The sequence below is a fragment of the Tachypleus tridentatus genome, chromosome 2, assembly GCF_004210375.1.
Source record: "Tachypleus tridentatus isolate NWPU-2018 chromosome 2, ASM421037v1, whole genome shotgun sequence".
In the NCBI taxonomy this organism is placed as follows: domain Eukaryota; kingdom Metazoa; phylum Arthropoda; class Merostomata; order Xiphosura; family Limulidae; genus Tachypleus; species Tachypleus tridentatus.
This window is the reverse complement of record NC_134826.1, coordinates 24,538,577-24,551,959: the sequence shown is the minus strand read 5'-3', so window position 1 is coordinate 24,551,959 and position 13,383 is coordinate 24,538,577. Positions and strand designations below refer to the sequence as shown.

Genomic DNA, 13,383 nt, shown 5'->3' with positions numbered 1-13,383 from the left:
TACTCACAGAACTAAGAACCTATTACAACTCTGAGGGTCTAACTTTGAGTATTACTATTATGCACTGTACAGATATTGGCTGAGACCCAACAGTGAAAATGCCTTGGCTGCAACCACAAGTCTTTGCAAGTGAAACAAAGCAATTTAATCCTTACTTCCAAAGGAGAAGAAGAGTTGTTTTAGTCACACCACACCAGTAAAGAAATAAGAAATCTACATTTCCATATAAGACTGCAAAACAGTGTGGTAGTGGGGTAATGTTATTCCAGTTTTAGGATGGAGCAGAACATATGATTTCATTCCAGAATGGAGACATTACATGATGAAGAAAGAACTGCCTATAATTATAGTCTGAATAAAATACAATTAAAAATCCCCAACTGCTTTACTCACAAAGTCCATGAGTGATGTTCCTTCATATAAGAAACACACAGCTATACACATCCAAGCAATCTTACAGGTGGCACCTCATTTCAACGGTGGGCATTACAGAAGTATACAGATTTAATGTTAATATAATATGATGCATATCTGATCAGGAAATCCCGTACAGATGGAATCATGAAATACGATGTATATAAATTAAATGAGATAAAAAATAATATGTTGATTTACCTCACACGTGTAGAATTACCACAGGAAGGGAATGATACCTGCTCAAAAAAGATACATCCAGGTCATGCAAATAATGTGTCATACATGTATTAAGTGTTGTCCACATACTGGCCTAAACAATCTCCTCCAAAAAATGGCAAACTCAAGCAAATAAAAAACAATAAAGATGACAAATTTGGGGCAAAGAAATATCATGTAGATGGCAACCTTCAATGAATGGGCAAGTCAAAATATGCCAGTCATACGAGCTGATGTACCCAACCAGTAAGCAAAATAGGTGATAGACCATCGAATTCTACAGAACAAATAGAGAGGAATAAGAACCATAATAGGTGGTCAGAAATAAAATAGATGAAGGAGTCGCTCATGATCCAGATGGAAAAAAAGTGGAGAATGGAAGGTAAGGATTAGAAGAAAAGGCCAATCATCCATCCCAGACAGCTGATACTTGGGAATGAAGGCCTGATCTAGATAGAGAATAACATAGGAGGAATTGTAAAAAATGTTTAAAAAATAATGACAACAACTACATGCTAGGAGAAGGAATAAAAGAAAAGTGGTACAAGGAACACATTGCAATAGGTTCAAAGAAAGAACTGGACATGGAATGAAGAACCGTAATAAGATCTCAATCCAAAAGAACAAATGGAGATGGCAAATGGACCAGATGAAAGAAACAAAAAAGGAAGAAAATGCTTTCAGGAACAGAAAAAAAGTGTGTTTTTGACATAGCAACCTTGAACTAGCAACATTTGCACAAACAAACCCTGACCACACTACAACCTGAAGAACTGAGACAGGTGAGAACGAGAAGAACAGGATAGGTAAAATAATCCACACAAATGAATTAAAGTATGAAGGAAAATCAACATCTTTGGCACACAGACAAAAATAAATGTCAAAGGGTACAGACAAGGTAATATGCTATATGAGGAGTGAGGACCTAAAGTGAGTCAAGGTACCAGAAAAAAACCATGCTTAAATATGAAGTCTGATGATGTTCGGATACATTCAGTTATGGTTATCAGAGGGGTTACTGTGACAGAGATAAGGGCTCCTTTTCTGTTGTTCCAGAAAGAGCCAGAGCAGAGAGGAGAAATAAGGAACAACTAGTGGTAGTAAGGATAAGAGAAGTGATCCTGGAGAAAAGTCTGAGCAGATGGTAGGTACATAAGAGAAAACTCCCCTAATTTTGACTGAATGCATCCACCTTCAGAGCTGAGAAGTGTGAAAATGGAGACCAAAAGAAAAAAAGTCTGGCATTTCAGTGAATGGTAAACACATCTATATGCAGTTTTCCTGAACATGAAGGGACCACCTGTGTGGAGAACATAGTTGGAATGAGGTAAGCAATTGGTCAAAAGATAAATATTTCAGGAAATATGACATGCCAGGACTACCATGTCATGGCAATTGTCAGAATGAACCAATACCACCCATACCAGCAGGAATGAGAAGAAATTAAATAAAACTAGACACACTGCGAAAATTTCTAGGATGTTTAAATGGAAATTAGCCTTCTCTGTTGACTACAGACCAAAAGTCTCTAGGAAATTGAGAAATGCTTCCAATACACCAAGAAAGCATCTGTGGACAGATGAGACTCAGGATAAGATGGAGAAACAGGAACCCACCAATGTGGTGAAGTCCCTGTGAAGCCTACAAACAAGATTGGCTCTAATATGGATCAGGGATGGTCCAACAGATTGTGGTAGAAGCTACACTGGTCAAAAAGTATTCACTGAGAAGAAATGTGCATGTGCCTGACACAAGGATAAAAGAACTTTCAAGGAAGACTACATCCCTAAAAGAGATAGAACGTCTTACACACAGAGAAAAGAAGAAAGCAGAGCCTTCACGTCTGTCTGTTCCATACTAAAAGTTGAAGTGGAAAAGTCTGGGCCTGATTGAAATAGAAATTGAAGAGAACTATCAAATAAATAAATATTGCATGAGGCAATAAGAGATTTCTTGAAATTATGAGAACACCCTACCCAACTTTATATGCAAACACGACTCGTTTGGGTTGAGAAAATATTTTACATAGAAGAGCGAACAATGTTTCGACCTTCTTCGGTCATCGTCAGGTTCACAAAGAAAGAGGTAACTGACCGGAAGCTGACCACATGTTTGAAAGGGGTTGTGTAACTGTGTGTCGAAATGTAGAGGGCAGTATTAGATGTTTGAATATATAATTTTATTTATTTTATTATATTAATATAATATACCTCTTTCTTTGTGAACCTGACGATGACCGAAGAAGGTCGAAATGTTGTTCGCTCTTCTATGTAAAATATTTTCTCAACCCAAATGAGCCGTTTTTGCATATAAATTTCTCAACAAGTGGGTTTCTCGACATCACTGACCCTACCCAACTTGCTTCTCAAAGAAGTAAGTAGGCATGATTGACAAACAGGAAATAAGAAGAAGCAAGCTGAAGCTATAATTATTACACAAGTAATTTAACAGTAACCTCTTCCATTATTTTCAGTTATTTTAATTAAGTAGTATTTGATATGTATTTTAAAATACTTAATATCTACTCATAGTAACTATGTATAAATTTTCTTTTTTTAAAAACAATCACAATGAATTAAACATTTATCCACTAAACTAATTTTTGAATGTCATTCACATTTGTCAGTCATATGCAAGATATCTACCTTCACTGATTACTAATTCAATATTTAAGTACAATTTTCTTACTATAGTAATAGCCAAGTATCATTGACTATGAAATAAGTCTGCTTTCCTAAATGCAAAGCCATATCAGTTGATTGGTCCATTACATATCTGATGCAATGAATAAATTATTCAATCTTATCAATCCTTAAACAGTAAAAAAGTTGCAGTTGATTAAATTACTTACTACATCACATTATTTCACACTAGAAAAGGAAAATATCTGAAGTAGTGAGTTGTACAAAATATAAATTTTACTTGCTTGTTTTTTAAAAAGTAATTCTTGTTGCTCTTTCCACATTTCTAGTTCTAAGGCAGCTTGAACCAATTTCTGCTCATCTAACTTGGGTTGCTGAGTTTTAGAGGTGGTATTCTCTTTCCACTCCATGTTTAGAGGTTCACCAGTCCCAACATCTTCAGTATTCTTTGTCACTTTAAATGTAGTTTTATTCTGCTAAGAACACAATGATGAATAACTGTTACAAAATACAACTTGTTCTTAAACAGGGACCTTTTCAAGCATGTCATAAAACAGTTTTATTTGCATATAATGTATTAAAACTTAGCAACAACTGATTGCTAGTAATACATCAATAATCAATTTTGTTTTCATTTAGAAAAAACTGTCTATTCACAGAGGAAATTCCTTTATAATATTCCTCTTTCCTGTAAGCTGTACGTATAAGCACAAAACTCACTAAAGTACTGTACTGTACTGTACTGTACTGTACATCCTGAGATAAGTAATGAAACTCGTATGATTGCTCACTTACACTCTAACGTAATTGTGAATCATAAAATGATGATCTTTACTTTAAGATTATATAATCACTCATTCTTCCAGAAATCCAATCTTAAATATTACATCCCTTATTATAAATTAGAGATCTGGTGATTTCTTTTACTTTTCCAGTATAACAAATAACAAAGTAAGCAGAATTAAAAACTATATTTTTAAAAGCTTACTTTTGAAGAAGTTCTGTCCTTCACAAGCTTATGTTACAATTTCCTTATCTCACCCATTAGTTTTAGCCATAGAAAGAAAACTAACCAAATAAAACTGTATTATTTGGAATACTGTGTAATCATTTTTAAAATGATATACATTTTTAATTAGGTGTTTTAGCAATGGAATAATGTTATTCTAATTAAATACAAATAACATAAAAACAAACAGAAACTAACTGTAAAGTATATTTGTTTTTTATAGCTTAAACAATGACAGTTGTAGTTTTCAACTTAAATAGTTTCACCTATAGTTCTCTACTGGAACTTTAACTGATTTTAACTTAGATTTACAACTGAAGTTTAGATGCTTTCAAAACATACAGATACTTCAAGAAAGCCTACTTTCAAAATTTTTCGACAGGTGCCCAAAATAAACTTTTAATTTATTTTTCATTTAATACTTCTGAATTAATTTCATTAAAGTTAGAATTTTATTATTTTTTCATGGTTTTATTACCTCAGGGATTTCATAACACCAATAATACCTAAGATAACCACTGTAGAAATTATTTTTCCAACATTGTTCTTTGCATTGCAAGAAAAACACTATGGGTAAATTTCTAGAGAACTATGTTTTTCAAAATTCTGAATCTTGGAAGTTGAACACATACATACAAACTCTTAAAATTCATACTTCTACCTACCCCTCAATTCAAAACTATACATACAAGAGTAATGAATGGTTGGTTAGTGTTATAATGTTGCTTTTTTTGTGGTAGGAAACCAGTAAGGTTTGACTGCAAGTTCGAGGAAGAATAAGCTTTTAACTTCTGATTTCTTTTGTGAATAATCCAGTAAACAGAAAAAGAAAACGTTGTCAAAAGTCAATAGAAAAACTGGTTTCAATAAATCTGTGTATCTATTATGTTTCATGTGAGACATCTGGCAATTTGTCCCATTCACTTTGTTTTTAATTTTCATCTAACCACTACACAATACTGTGATTTTTTAGTTATTATTGAATTTTACATACTGCCCTGTAAAATCTAAAGGAGTAAATGTTAAAAAAACAAAATACTTAAGTGAAAACACACACATGAAGAGCTTAGATGCTAAATTCAATATACACAATTCTTCACAAACCTGAAGTGTCTATGGCATTAAATACAGTAATTCAACTAAAAAAAGATTGTAAAGTTTAGGAAACAGATACTTTTTGGCAACACATGTACTATTGTTTTGATAGCTTTCAAAAAACACTCTATATCTTCATACAGTACTTCTGTGTCATGTCTACAAAATAATGTTTAATGTAGATATTATGATAAATTAAAATTACTGGTTTAAATTAACAGAAATTATACAAACAGGGTCATCAGTGCATTTTATTTTGTTCTTTAGAAGTATGAATTGCAAAATATATTTTTTAACTGTTAACTCTCAAATAACAACAAACTTTTAAATGATATATTTACTTTTCTGTGTGTGTTTTGTGAGATAGGAAGGAAACAGATTTTTCTAGCAATTTGTCCCTTGGATAAGAAGTTTTTGTTCTAAATTCTCACAATCCTGTTGCCCTAAAAAAAATTTATGACTTTTTACTTTTAATATCAATTACACTTAAAGCAACAATTCATACAGACATTAATAATTCTTAATGAAAGTTACACATTTTTTCTATGTAATACAAGTATAATTATGAGATAAAAAGTCAGTCACACTCATGATTTTAATCATGTTTACACAATAATTGGATACACAGTGATGACTAATCTAAGAAGGTACCCTGATAAAATGCTGCATTTCTAAAAGAAACATAAAAAAAATCCCTGTTCATACACTTATCTTTAGTTTCTTTACTGTTGCACAATGTGCAAACTGCTTAATTACATTGCACAAGCAGCTAGGCCATCTGCGCCAAACATCCGTTAAAAAGGTAAAAACAAATTAAATGCAGTAAAATACAGAAAAGGAAATGAAGGTAAAACAAAACATCATTGAAAAACAGAAAAGGCATAAAACCAATGTTGACACCTAGTTTACAATGTTAAGAGAGAAAGCAGAGTAAGAGAAGTTGTAAAGTACTTACTCTAGTAAAATGGTAATAATCATAACCCACCAGGAAGACTAACAGGTAAGTTCAAGAACCACCGTCAGTCACCTGAAGTTGGCCTTTCCAGTCCTGGTTCCGGGTTATGTGTCATAGCAGCCATTATCAAAATGTAAAATAATAGAAGTTTTAAAAGACACATAGCAAAATCGTAATAATGAGTAGCCAAATGTCCAGTAAAAAGGTAAAAGTAAAGTAAATGTAGTAAAATATATAAAAGTAAATGAAGGTAAAAACAAAACAGCAATTAAAAACAGAAAACTGCATAAAACCGATGTTGACATCCAGTCTAGAAAGTTGTAAAGGACTTCCTGTAGCAGAATGGTTATGATCATAATCTGCCAGGAAGACTAACAGGCAAGTACCAGAACTACCGTCAGTCATCTGAAGTTGGTCTTTCCAGTCCTGGTTCCGGGTTATGTGTCATTATGGCCAGTACCAAAGGGTAAAGTAATAAAAGTTTAAAAGGCATGCAGCAAAATTAGAATAACAACTAGCCAGGACAACTAATGGGTAGTTCAAACAGCAGCGTGAGTCACCTGAAGTTGGCCTTTCCAGTCCTGGTGTCGAGTTATTTAATGTTCTGCCCATTTTCCAATTTCAAATTGAACTAGAGAGAATGAAACTTTAAAAAGGGAACCACAATTATAAAGGTGTAATAAATAAATATCCAACACTTAAATGAGATTAAAAAGATTAATGGCCATTAAAAAACTAAAAACTTTATCAAGGTGGACAGTGTCACCATCACCAATCACACTGTCCAATGTTACAGATAAACCCTGGGAAAAACATATTTAAAATAGTGCCGTCGTTGAGAGTCATAACGATGGCAAGAAAGTAAAATGTGGCTTACAGTGATTTGAGTGTTACACAAACTACCCACTGGTGCAACAGTTCCAGATAGAAGAAAACGATGAGTTAAAAAACTGTGACCAATGAGTAGTCTAGTTAGAACAACTTCCTCCTTCCAAACCTTACGGAAGCTAGATGGCCAAAGCCCAACATTGGGTTTTATTTGAAAAAGCTTGTCTCGTTGCTCACTCCAAGTGGACTGCCAGCTGGCATGGAGCCCAGCCTTGAATACAGGACCATAGTCCATGTACGGAATAGGCACAGTGGTGATAGTGCCTGAGCAGATAGATTTAGCTGCTGTGTCTGCAAGCTCGTTCCCATGAATACCAACATTGCCTGGTATCCAGAAAAACTGGATAGAAGTAGCAGTTAATGAGAAATGGGCCAGTTGTTTTTGAATATCAGCGAGAACAGGGTGTGAGCCAACGTGTAGCGATTCCAGGGCCAGTAGAGAACTAAACGAGTCAATATAAATAGTGCAGTTGGAGTACTGCTCAGCTTCAATATGATCCAGGGCAAGAGATATGGAGTACAGTTCAGCAGTGAACACAGAAGCTGTAGAGGGGATTCTGCACGCAACCACCGAACGGCAGCAAACCATGGCAGAACCCACTGAATTACCTGATTTGGATCCATCTGTATAAATTGGAACAGAATGATTGTTTGAAAGATGTTCATTAAATAAAAGACGGTACTTTCAATCTGGAGTATCTACCTTTTTCAGATGACTGAAAGAAAGGTCACATTTGGGGGCTGTAATAAGCCATGGTGGGATGGGCTGACCTGTGGATTCTGCAATGTTATCAAGGACAGACCCAATTCATCCAATTGCACCTGTATGCAAAGGTCAAAAGAAGCAATGGCAGATCGTCTGTTCTGAAAAAGTACGGCTCACTGAGGAAGGAAAACATATTCCCAGGTGGGATACTTTGGTAAGGAATGAAGTTTCAAAGAATATAGTAAAGATAGTTGCAAACAGCAAAGAAGGTTCATGAGATTCAACGTATAAACTTTGAACTGGAGAGGTGCGGAAAGCCCCAGTGCAGAGTCACAGTCCTTGGTGACGAATGGGTTCCAGCATCTTTAAGGCTGAGGAGCCATAGACCATTGATCCATAGTCAAGTTTTGATCAAATAAGAGCACGATATACCTTTAACATAGAACATCAATCTGCTCCCCAACTGGCAGTAGAGAGGACACGGAGGATGTTCAGTGCTCTTGTGCATTTGACCCGTAGCTGCTTCAAGTGTGGTATAAAGGTCAGCTTACGGTCAAAGATAAGCCCCAAGAACTTGGTCTCAGGGACCACTGGCAGCGAAACTTCATCAATATGAAGTTCAAGATCAGGGTGAATACCCCGTTGGCGGCAAAAGTGCATGCAAACAGTTTTAGAGAGAGAAAAATTAAAGCTATTTGCCAGAGTCCACTTCAGTACACAATTGAGGGCAGTTTGTAGTTGCCGCTCAATAATCTCATGTTCGACGACTGACACGAGATGTGAAAGTTGTCGACATACAGCCCATTCGCAACAGTGACAGGGGGTTGTTCAGTGATGGCATTTATCTTTATACTGAAAAGTGTGACGCTCTTTTCAGAGCCCTGAAGGACTCCAAGCTCCTGTACAAAAGAACGGGAAAGTGTCGAACCCACACGAACTTGGAATCTCCTGTCCATTAAAAATTTTTTAATAAACATGGGTAAATGGTCACGTAACCCATATGTATGGAGGTCTCCCAAAACGCCATACCTCCATGTTGTGTCATAAGCCTTCTCAATGTCAAAGAATATTCAAACAAGATGTTGGCATTTGAGAAAGGCTTCTCTGATTGATGTTTCAAGTCAAATTAGGTGGTCTGTGGTGGAATGCTGTTATCAGAACCCACACTGGGTGGGCAAGAGGAGGTTGTTTGATTCGAGGAACCAAACAAGAAGAGCATTAAGGTCTTACAGAGACAGCTTGTCAAAGCAATTGGACAGTAGTTTGAAGGAATCTTGGGATCTTTCCCTGGCTTAGAGAAAGGTAAAATAATAGCCTGGTGCCAGGCATCAGGAAAAACATTCTCCTGTCAGATTCGATTAAAGACAATTAGAAGAACATCAAAAGAAGCAGGAGATAGATGGTGCAGCATGTCATAGTGTACATCATCAGGTCCAACAGATGTACTGCCAGACCGATGAAGGGCCATTTTCAGTTCCACCAGTGTAAAGGGACAATTATGGTCAAAGAGACAGTCAGTTCGAAAGGAAAGAGGTAAACACTCTGTCCGAGTCTTGATGGCCAAGAAGGTGGAGGAACAAGCAGAAGTGCTAGATACCCGGCAAAAGCTTTCACCTGGAGTATCAGCGATGCTCAGACATCAGCTACCCCCTGACCATCAGAGAGTAAGATCGAGAGGTGGACAGAATTTTAGTGCCCACTGACCTTTTGAATCCTGTCCCATATGGCCTTGGAACTGGTGGTAGAAGATATGCTAGTTGTGAACTTAATCCAAGATTCCTTCTGGCTTTGATGTCTTACCCACCTAGCATGTGCACGGGCCCGTTGGAAAGCGATGCGGTTCGAAAATGTGGGATATCTACGAAAAGTATCCCAGGCCCGTTTTTGAGCCTTCCATGATAAGTGGCAAGCAGGATTCCACCACGGACGAGGATATCGTGGAAAACTTGTCAAGGTTTTAGGAATACACTGAGCAGCTGTTGTATAATACAGCCAGTTACCTCTGCCACACAGTCGTCTATTGATGGCTGATTTATGATGGCAGGATCAAGTTCTGCGAGAGCAGAGAAACTGGAACAGTCTGCCTGATCCAGCTTCCACCAGGGCAGGTAGGGTGGCATCGACCACAGCCAGTCTCTCTCAAAAAATGATTACTGCCTAGTGGATTATTGTCAACCCTCCATGAAAATGGGAGAATAGTATAGGGGAGCAAATTCAGAGATCAGTAGCAGTAAAGAACTGACTAGGTGCATGAAAATAAGTGGAAGAACCAGTATTGAAAAGAGAAAGGTTGTGATCAGAGAGCATATGCTTTACAGAGCGACCCATCCCATCAATAACAGCACTAAAAGTCCATTAAAGTCCCCCAGAAGTAGAAAGGGAGAATGCAACTGTTCAACAAGAGCATCAAGGCCTGAATGGTCATATGTCTCTCCAGGGGACAGGTAGAGAAAACAAACAGTGATGGTACGACACAAGGAAACACGGACGGCTACGGCCTCCAAGGGTGTGTTGAGTGACAAAGACAGGGTGGGCACATGCTGATCAACCAATAGTGCCACCCCTCCATGTACTCGTCCACCACACAGCCTGTCATTTCTGTACAGAGAAAACTGCTGAATGGTGATTGTATCAGCAGGTTTTAGAAATGTTTCTTGTAAGGAAAGACATACAGGATGGTAGAAAGCAATCAGTGTTTTGATATCATCCAGATTAGAACGTAAACCTCGACAGTTCCATTGTATCAAGGTGGCCATTTTCAATGATGGGTAGGTGAAGTGGCTGGAGAATCCTTCTGTTTATGACCACGTCTTTTTTCTTTATTGTCCTTAGTCGGAGGAGGTCTATAAACCTCCATGGATCCTGCCCTGGGTTGATTTGGCAGGTCTTTGTTATTGGAAGAGGATTCCAGTGACTGAGGACGCGAACAAATGATTGTTTTGCCTCTTGGGGTGGGAAAAAAGATGTATCAGAAGAAATGCCTGTATTTGAAACTGAAAGATGTAGATCTTGAGGTTTGTTGGAATGTACGGAACGAACAGAGATGGGTGTGGAAGTTGACTCATCAAGCTGTTTAACCATGGAGGTCAAAAGACTTTTCATTTGTTTAGAAAACGATTCTCTTGGAGGCACAGAGAAATCTGCCTGCACTCCCACTGTAGTTGTGGAACGAAGTGCAGCAGCATATGTCCGAGATAGAGTGGTGGGCAGCAATTTCTGAGCCTCAGGATAACTAATGTTATGAGTCGTTTTCAAATGCTGCACCTCTTTTTCCTCCAACCATTTTGGGCAAGAACGAAAGTAGGAAGGGTGAGAACCATTGCAGTTGATGCAATGTGGGTTCATGTCACATTCATAGGCATCGTGGTCCTTGCCACCACAACGAGCACATGTCAGGGAAACACAACATGATGTCTTTCAGTGGCCGAACCTCTGACATTGGAAACATCAGAAAGGGTTTGGAATGTATGGCCGTATCCTGCAAATTAGATAACCTGCCTTGATGGTGGCAGGTGCACGTGATGATGTAAATGTCAAAACGAGGGTATTTGTTGGCAGTGTAACTCCATCTTTGCGAGTGGAGATGCGCCTCACTGTAGAAACTCCTTGAGTGGAGAGACCAGCGAGAATCTCTGATTCGGGGACGTTCTTCAAATCCCTCTCAACAACAACTCCTTGTGATGAATTCAAGATAGCATGAGGGGTAACCTCAATAGGTATATCCCCAATTGCCGTTGAGTTCAAGAGGAGTTCACTGTGTTGGGTTGTGGATATTTCAACTAATGTGTCTCCAGATCGAAGCTTCTTTACTGACTTTGGAGAGCCAGCAAGACCCTCTAGTTTCTTCTGAATGAAAAAGGGGGACATTTGCCCTAAAGGTTTTCTGAAAGAGAATGTAATATAAGAAAATGGGGTACGTGTGTTACAGATGTTAAAGATTGCTGCTCAGAGTCTTCAAGACGTGGTCGTTCACCTATTGACTGTTTTCCAATATTTTATTTAAAATTTTTAAAGGAGGATACATAGGGAAAAGGAAAAATTTCGGTACCCACTGACCCCATCCACCATGGAGCCCTACGAGGGGATGCACTACAATTTCACGCAAGGACAATGCAGCAACGCCAGGGTTTCATGAGCACTACACCCAAACACCAGCATCAGACACAATGTCCACAACACCCGTTGAGAACTTCCAACACTGGTACTTGGTTGACTTTAGCCCAAAGTGGACCAGCCAATTGACCCAAGGAAGGCCACCCAAAGGCTGCCCGTCTACAGGAATTCAAGGCCAAAGTGGTGTGTTAGGGTTGGACCCCTCAACCACCAGGATCCTCTCCTCCCCTTCACGGGTCGCCATGCACGGCAAACACGTGGATGGATGTTTAGATCTCAGAGAAGGTAACCAGACAGAACAGAACCTTCCCTGGGAGGTCCCCTCACCATGTACAGGAATCCACACCAAGGGGCTATTTTTAATATTAGTTATCATATTACATTACTTCCTATTACTACTTGGATGTAGTATTATGATACACTACAATTTGCATTTATTAGATCTGCAGCACATGATCAAAATAGTACCTGACTCTTTTAATAGTCAAAAATATTTAGTAGATTTTCTGTATTTGATTCCAAAAACATTAGTCACATACATTAATCTTGTGCATCAAAGTTCAGTAATATCAGAAGACAAGGTCCAAGAAATGACAGGATATTAACTCAGTGCAATACCTAGAGTGAGGAATATATTATAGGATAATGTAGGTAATCTACACAATGAAATAAAATGAAAAATCAGAAAAAAATATATGAAAAGCATGCAACTATTGAAAACAAATGTTTAAAGATTTTGCTTTTTAAACTAAGCATAGAATGATTGCAAAATCACATTCTATTAAAACTTTTCAATATTTAAAAAATACAAAAAACAAATAATTTTTATATGAAACATCAAGTGCTATTGCATAAAATACCTGATTTTGAACTGTTCCCTGTATGGTGCAATAGGTATTTCCAGCACAGAAACTGGGGATATTGGTAGGGCCAAAATCATCTAGACTCATCACAGCATGAAGTTCTCCCATCTTGTTTCTATTTTTTATTTGAATGACAGGATTGTGAAAAATATTTAAACAACATTCTTAATCATGTAATAATCAATTAGATTACATATAAATACATTATAATGTTTGGTCAAACCTATGAGTCTCAGACATAATAAAATTTACTATATCACTGTAAGCTCATACGAAAGGAAACTCAAAAGTATGGTATTAAAACTGTTTCAATTGGGTAACAATAATAAGATAAAAAATAGAAAAATGGGTAAAACCTACCCATCAGGACTGTTAACAGGAACTTTACATGTTGAGATCCTTCGAACACCAACAATCTCTTTTTCACTCTGAAGAAATGAAAATAAGTACTTAAGTGTCTCAGAAGTATTTTCATTGAA

The 13,383-nt window shown here is 37.3% G+C and overlaps 1 protein-coding gene across 2 annotated transcripts in view; it reads right to left on the bottom strand.

The window, feature by feature from the left end:
* LOC143239652 (centrosomal protein of 120 kDa-like) overlaps positions 1–13,383 on the bottom strand; it is a 113,351-nt gene that overhangs the window by 23,035 nt on the left and 76,933 nt on the right. Inside the window, exons 11-13 of one of the 2 annotated variants that reach the window (XM_076480982.1) lie at positions 13,265–13,332; positions 12,902–13,019; positions 3,560–3,751 (exon numbers count right to left, since the gene is read on the bottom strand). In XM_076480982.1, the coding sequence (XP_076337097.1) occupies positions 3,560–3,751; positions 12,902–13,019; positions 13,265–13,332 (378 nt within the window). The remainder of the gene's footprint in view (positions 1–3,559; positions 3,752–12,901; positions 13,020–13,264; positions 13,333–13,383) is intronic. The other variant, XM_076480990.1, reaches the window with a different exon arrangement.